The sequence below is a fragment of the Pinus tabuliformis genome, chromosome 7 (assembly GCF_031772625.1).
Source record: "Pinus tabuliformis cultivar Carrire ecotype Pingquan chromosome 7, CPIR1, whole genome shotgun sequence".
Lineage (NCBI taxonomy): Eukaryota > Viridiplantae > Streptophyta > Pinopsida > Pinales > Pinaceae > Pinus > Pinus tabuliformis.
The window spans coordinates 1,650,242,440-1,650,250,524 of NC_142293.1; the positions used below are offsets into that span (position 1 = coordinate 1,650,242,440).

Sequence of the window (8,085 nt, forward strand, 5' to 3'; positions counted from 1 at the left end):
CCGGAGGAGTCATTGAAGGGCTTGGTGTACCCTTCATTCTTTGGATGGGAATGCGCTTTTCCCTTGTCTTTTTGTTGCTGATTTTTCTAATTTGAATAAGATCTGTGATTTTATTATGGCTGCCATCATGCACAGCAAGTGCATGTGCTTTTGGAGGTTTCATTTCCCCCATGCGAATGAGTTTATCTTGCTCAAAAGTAAGGGACTCCAAGAACTCTTTAAGAAAAGGCATAGTGTAAAATTTACTTGTTGCGAGCCTTACTGAATGAAATGTAGACATAAAGATGGAGTATTCTAATCTGAGTTTTGACATAATAGAGAGAACTTGGCGACTCTCCTTGGATTTGTCAATTCCACAACCCTTGAGTTGCAACAATAGATCATTATATTTGGTGAAGAAGTCTTGAATTCTGTCATAGTTCCGTGGATCCAATGACAATAGCTCCACTTTGAGTAGATGTCCTTTCATCTCATCCTGTTTCCCGTAGATTTCTTCAACCTTTTTCCAAATCTCATTGGGAGTATTGCAGGCAGATAGATGAAACTGCAACTCTGGGGAGATGCACATGCATATGGATCCGTGAGCCTCATCCATGTGGTTGAGGTACTTGTATTTCTTTATGGTTGAAGTGGGTTCCACTTCTGCAGCCATGGTAATCCTGTACAACCCTTTCTGACGAAAGTATCGAGCTATTTGGTCCTTCCATTCGTGATAGTTGTACTGTGTTAGAATTGATGCTTTGGGAAACTCCATTTTTCTGTCGATCTTCGATCTCCAAGCTATAATACTTGCAAAATAAAGTACTGGTGTGCCTTTTATCTAGCAACCTGTGGACTCTGATACCATGTAAATGTGTTAGAAAACCTGCACAGATGAATCTAGCTAGTAAAGGTTGAACACATAGCTTTGCAGAGCAAAAACAATAAAAGAAAATCAAAAGAACAAAAAGAATGATTCAATTAGAAAAATAGGTTACAATGCTCATGATATAGCATTGTTGGGTGAAGTTCCCAAGGTAATGCACCATAGTGGTGATCAATGATAGGACTCAACACCTACAACAAGTTTCAGAGAGAACTACCCAGTTGCGGAGTGAGAGGAGCAAATCATGTAGAGTTGCGGAGTTAAAGAAGAAGCAAATCAAGGAGTAAATCATGCGAAAGAACTAGCCAGTTGCAGAGTTAAAGAAGGAGCAAATTAGAGAGTAAATCATGCACAAAAGATCTTGCATGTAGTCCCGTGCTCTAACTAAGTGTCCGCATGTAGTAATGAAGATCCTAGGTGTGTAGTACCTCCAACACTAAGGCCATCCATGAGCTTGCCATTGCTGAAAATGCGCTCTTCTGCTATAGGCAGCAGCGTTTTCTCGAAAGGCCGTCGTCTCCTCACAAACAGCTTCTGCGGAGGGGCGACTTCCATCCACTGCGTATCAGCTTTTGCCGTCTTGGGAATCGCCATTAATCGGCCAAAAACTATCTTGAAATGAAAATCCCCACAAATCCAAAGGAAAACTCTTCGCAAACTGCAATACTAAGCTAACTGGATTGCGTTTAATAAACACGAATACTTATTTCAGAGCACGTTCGACGTATGATACCACTACGGCCTATGTTGGATGTGCTGTGAATTTAAAGGTGTTGCACTATACCTTTCATTTAACGCCTGAAGCAAAGAAAATGAAACTTCGTGTGTTCATTCGTCGAACAACCCTAATTTGACAGCACAACGCCTCTGTCGAATCTTCTAATGACATGTTTACAGGAAAAAATTCATGAAGTCATGATTTCCACACCGCGCGATTTTGGCCGTAACGCGTCATTGCTGTGAATGTGAATTTGAAGTGACGGTGAGTTTCATTTAACGCGTCATTGCTGTGTCTGTGGATTTGAAGTGATGGCGAGTTTCATTTAACGCGTTATTGCTGTGAATGTGAATTTGAAGTGAAAGGTGAGCAGCTTTCATTTAACGCGCCATTGGAAAGGAAGGCAACGGGATTATAGTTATCTGTAAGATCGCTGAAACTACTTAATTAATGTGAATACGCGGAAACAGTTAGCACCACGACCCTTCCTTGAATGTAAAATAAAAACATAAAAATCAAAGAGATACTTTATTTAAACAATCTCCTTCCTATAACGTAATACGCTTCAACATGCCTTAATATTTTTTTAATGTTTTTATGTAATTTAAAATAGAGTTTAAGCTTTTCCTTTTTGTTCAATTTATAAGTGTCATATTAGGGCAGTTTAGTTTAGTTTACTCAAATTAAAAATTAGGTTTTGGAAAAAAATTATAATTTACATCAGTTAATCTTAACAAACTAATGAATTGATATGTGAAGTGTATATATTAATCACTGGTTTATGCATAAAGATTTGCTTAAAATTTGTATATTTTTATTTTTATTTTTGAAAATTTAAATAATAGTAAGAAATAATTGATAGTAAATATATTTATTTATATAGTTTTATTTATTTTTTTGCAACGGCTTACTTAAATTATGGTTAGAAGTATCTCATAGTAAATATATTATCTGTCTTAATATGAACTAATGTTAATGATTATTTTTAATGATTTTTTCACCAAGCTTAAAGATAAAAAGTCACTATATAAATATTAAAATCATGTATGAATATTGTAATTATATTCATAAATATAAATTATGGCATAAAATATGTGAGAAGAGTATCTACACTATGTTATATTGTGCAAACACTACAATAAAAGTTTCAAATTATAAAGCAATCTAATATTTATAAAATATTTTTTTTATTATATTGAAAAATAAATATTTATTTTTCAAAATTAAATATTATAAATTAGATTGTCAAAATAATATTTATAATTTTTTTTAATATTTAAAAATAAATATTTAATTTTCAAAGTTAAATTGTCATGAATTAATAACTACCACAACAGTATTAAAAATATTAATGTGGTCTCAAGCTTTATTTGTATTTATCATTCATAAATATATATTAATAAAAATTTTATTATTGTATTATTATTAATTATAAATTTATATTAATATATATAGTATTTAATATTTAATATTTAATTTTAAAATATTTAATAATATTATTATTTGATAATAGTAATAATATTAATTAACAGTAATAAGCTTTATAATATCTTTCCAATTAATCATATCATAAATTATTGACTTTTATAGATCACAAAAATCTAAAATCAAATAATAATTATTATTTTAGTAAATATAATTCATATACTCACAAATCATTAATAAATACATACTAAAAATATTTAAACATAAATAAATTCAATTAAAAATTAATAAAAATTATAATAAATTAATTTATAAATAATAATAACTAATAAATCACTCCTCTGTATTTGTCATGAACTAATAATAAGAAACATCAAAGCCATAGAAACCAAACAACATTTTTTGACTTGACTAATAAGTTCCACTCAATACTGCGCAGGCAAAGAGTAATTAAGAAGAATCCCAATACCTGCCTTGGCAGAGTTATAGAAGTATTCGAAACACCAGAAGCCATAGAAATCAAAGGTGTTGTTTACTAAAGCAATAATTTTTAGCTTTTAATAGTTATTTTTTCAAAAAAAAAAAAAATGATTATAACCATGTTTGATATTTTTTTAATGGTGAAAATGAATTTAGTGTTTGGAACAGCCAAAATACTAAAGTTTGATTATTATAATACAAATTTCCTAAATAGTTTTTAAATTGTGGAAATAAATTTAGTTTTTAAGCACTCAAAATATTAAAATTTGACTACTATAACACAGATTTCTCAAAATTTCTACAATTTTTTTATCAAAATTATGCATAAATTATCGGAGTTGTCTTTAAATAGATTTTTTGGAAGCTTTTCTGGTGGGTTTTTCCAGACAAAATCCGGTAACAATTTATTGAAATCGCAAGTTTGATCGCTAATTTCTGCACAATCAAAGCGTCCCAAGGATTTTTCAAGGTGCTAAATCCAAATATGCAGTTAAAAAACCATTTTAAATAATATTTAACCTCAATTTGTCCGCTGGATTCCGTCACCAAAATCTCCAAAAAACTACACTAAAAACAACTCCTAAATTATCACTATTTTTGGGAAAAAAAGAAAGCGTAGGTTATCTTGACTACTCTGAAACGAAACAGCATTCACAAAAGTACTTATTGACTGTTCCGCTTGACTAATAAGTCGGATCCAAAGATTCATAAGACAGAAAAATGGCCCCAACTAGAAGCAAAATATTTGTTTCACTCAGAAACTTCCATATGCACTCTACCCGTCAATGCAAGAAGATACAGCGAACTTATCGGAGTTAAGTTCTCGTTCTCTAGAATGAATGCGACCACGCGCCCTTTAAATTCACAGCACACCCATCGTAAGGAGTCGTGGAAATCTCAGTTGAAGGATTCGTCTTACCAAATTCCAGTTTACATCTGCGTTATTTGGAAGATATTTTCTCCAATTTAACCCAATTTTGTGTCGCCTCTGCAGAGTAGTACACCGTAGGGTTTGATTGGAAGATTGTTTTCTCCCGGAAGACTTCAGTAATGGCGATTCCGAAAACGGTTGCAGCGGGCAAAGTGAAGTGGATGGAAATTGCTCCTTACCGGAAGGAATACTTGGTGAGACGGCGACCTTCTGGCAAAAAACTGCCCGTTATTTCAGAAGAGAGGAGTCTCAGCAATGGCGAGCTCATGGATGGCCTTCAACCAGCTTTTCCTGCGCTCTGTGGTTTCAAAGCTGAGGTCGATAATGGAAGATCTGCGTCTGTAACGTCTTGAATTTTTTTCTCAACTGTACTTTTGCAAGTGGCTGAGGGTTTTTTTTTTAAAGAATCGTTACGGAATTGGATGTTCCATATCTAGGAAAAGCTAGCATTGTACCGAATTACAGCATGGGGATATGAACTTGTATCATGTTAAATTTTTCTGTAAGAACACTGAAAACAAAACAAAAAATTTCTCTTATTCATGCTCAAGTTCCTTTGGTAAAATTGTGTGCATCGGAAAGTCATAATCTTTTAGAGATCGAAATCGAATTACGGTCAGAAGTGTATGTAATTAAGTAATAGCAACAACATCAATATGTGAAATTGTGAATGTACTGAGAACGTTTAATATATGATATTATAGATTTAATGAATTTAATATATAACATCATATAACTATGGTTTAAAGAGATTTCAAATTTGTTTAGAGAATTATGGAAGTTTTTATCAGATTTTTAAAAAAATTAGTAGATTTTTCAGTAAATCTAGGTTATAGTTGTCAAGTTTTAAATTTTTAGGTGTCCTATGAGTTTTTGATGGTGCTGAATTCATTTTCAACATAAAAAACAGGATTTAACATTTCTCTTGCCAAAATATTTTTCAAGCCATTAAAAAAAAATTGTCTTCCTTTATTTTAATGAATTTAAAAATGTCCCTAAATCTTTTTGGGTTGATATTTGTTGAAAATATAATTTCAACTGCGATACAGTTGAGCCATGCAGCAGCATGAGGTCTCTAACCGTGCAATTCACCGAGAATCAGGAGGCAAAAACACTCCAAGATCAAATTGCAGCTGCAGCGATATGAATATCGCCGACGAGCGATCGCCGATATCGCATCGGCAAAGTCGAAGTGAAGGAATTATAAAGGAGCTTTTGTGTTGCCGACGAGCGATCGCCGATATCGCATCGGCAAAGTCGAAGTGAAGGAATTATAAAGGAGCTTTTGTGTTTCCGACGAGCGATCGCCGATATCGCTATCGGCACATCGCTATCGGCAATGTCATAGGGTCGGGGTCTTTGACATGAGTAAAGTTGTGATGCGATGAAGGGCGGACCCGATGGCTTCCCAAAACCAAATTGTATAAGGTTTGTCTTTTCCGTTGACCGCCGTGGAGGAAACGCTGAGGCTTTTAATGCTGTTCGTATTGTTTGGTGGAGGCCTGTTTTAAATGGTTATGGGCATACGTCCCATTTATATTTTTATATATGCATTTACGTAAGTTTAGGTGTAGGCCATTTAATATGGTTATGGGCCACGTTAGTTTTTTTTATTATGTTTTCATATATGACTATGTGTGTAGTAGTTTTAGGGTAGAGTGGCTGCAGGAGCATATAGTGTTGTGCGCGTTTCTTTTGGGTGAGGTGTATTGTGCCTGCGCACAATTTTTATGTAATTGTATTATATTGTGGCTGCGCTCGGTGGAGAAAGTTTTTGTTAACGCACAGCAAATTTTTGTTAACGCACAGCAGTGCGAGATATGAAAGAGGTGATGTAATTGTTTTTTTTTGACCCCCATTGTAAAACAGAAGATTATGTAATTTTCACAGCAGTGGAGTATGTAATTTTTGTGGTAAATGTTGAACGCACAGCAGTGCGGAAAATGGAACAGGGGAGGCATGTAATGTTTGTTTGTCATTGTAAAACATAGGAGCAGCAAGAAATTGTTTTGAAATATCCACAGCAGTGGAAAATCTGTGAGAGCAGTAGAGTTTTATTTTTGAATCCCTCCTTGCACAGAGGATGAAGTTTGTATCAGTCTTTTGTTTAAAATCAATAGAAGTTTTTTTTATTGTGTAATGGACTGTGTTCTGAGTTAATTTTTTTATTAAAGAGGTTCTCTGCAAATGATCCGGGACAAAGGAAACAGAGCATTGGCTCTGTGGTGTTAAGTTTGTTTGGTTTTGGTATTTCCCCATTACGAAAAATTCCCAACAATATTTTCAATTGACTTGATTTTGTATGTTTTCTTTAAAATATTTTACATTTCTTAGTATAATTTTTTTTGTTTTGAAAATCTAAAATTTTATAAAAACTATTTATAAAGTAATTATAAATTTGAATAAAATTATTTATAAAATTATTACAAATTAAAAAAGGAGAACATCAATGCAGATAAGTTCCTACAAAATCTTTGTATCTTTTTGTTTAAAGTTTTGTACAATTTTTGTATTTGGTTTTGTATAGAAAAGATAAGAGGAATGACTACTTTAATGTAGTTATATACAGAACATGTAAATGATCTGAGATACATCCTAGTCTTATAGACTCTCTTAGTGTAATTCTGTGATATATTGTGGATGAGGCAGAGAGTATATAGATTCATAGTCACTGCTAATATTAGCATACAGTTTCAGATGTCTATATGATGAGTATTTACTCCTCCATATAGTCAAATTATAGATCTCCCAGGATTTATGAGGACAATCTGTCCATTGTAAATATGTACCGTTTTAATCATAATATAAAACAGACGATTTTTTTCTCGCTAAAAAACAAAAATTAATAAAATTCTTCAAAATTTTTAAATAAAATTCTTCAAAATTTTTAACTTTAATAAAAATTTCCATCTTTAAAGTTTTCTGTCAAAAAATTAATAAAAACACATGCCCGCAACCTGCATGATCATTTTTCAGAGAAAAAATCACGATGTAAATTATATTAAGAAAATATAATAAGCTGTAACATGAGGGGTCATAACAGACCAGCTGAAAAGATGACAAAGAAAGCGCTGCCTTTGAGCCTATAATGAAAAGGAAACTGAAATCAAAAAGGTCACAGAGCATGACAAAAGATCTTGAACATGTTCACACTGTCCATCCAGAAACCTGCATGATCATGCGCTTCACATAATTGAGTTTTTCCTATATATCATCAAAGTTTCATGAAATTGTATGGCTTTTTCTCTATTGCGCTGATGAAACGGAACAAATGTAGTTAGAAATGGAAAATTGTGAGTAAGCGTGTGAATGGGATTAAAGAAAAAGTGGATTGAAAAGAAAGTGTGTAGAGAGTCCAGGGAAATTTGGTTTGATTATAGAATTAATTTTATATCTTCTTGAACTTACAATTTATTAATGATTTGTAGGTTGGAAGTTTCAATAATCATGAATAATACATGATTTGGTTACCGTGGTTTTATATAATATAATTTATTTATATAATTAAAAATAATGATTTTATTTCCAAAGATAACTCGATTGTTAAAAATATAATGATTTTATATGTTTATGTGTCAAGATTATAAGTAATAAGAGTAATTATTTTATTATTGATATTATCCGTTATTTAATTTATATAATTATATTGGATATTTAAAATTTATA

At 32.2% G+C, this 8,085-nt stretch overlaps 1 protein-coding gene across 1 annotated transcript; it reads left to right on the forward strand.

Annotated features, from left to right (window-relative positions):
- The first annotated feature begins 4,392 nt into the window (after positions 1-4,392).
- On the forward strand, positions 4,393-4,890 carry LOC149254734 (uncharacterized). Its single transcript, XM_089457073.1, has one exon. The coding sequence runs from the start codon at positions 4,539-4,541 to the stop codon at positions 4,770-4,772; it is 234 nt and encodes a 77-aa protein (XP_089313199.1). The 5' UTR covers positions 4,393-4,538; the 3' UTR covers positions 4,773-4,890.
- Positions 4,891-8,085: the final 3,195 nt, after the last annotated feature.

Bases quoted from the DNA above. Each gene is read 5' to 3' on its own strand.
- LOC149254734 (XM_089457073.1), top strand. From the start codon at position 4,539: ATGGCGATTCCGAAAACGGTTGCAGCGGGCAAAGTGAAGTGGATGGAA.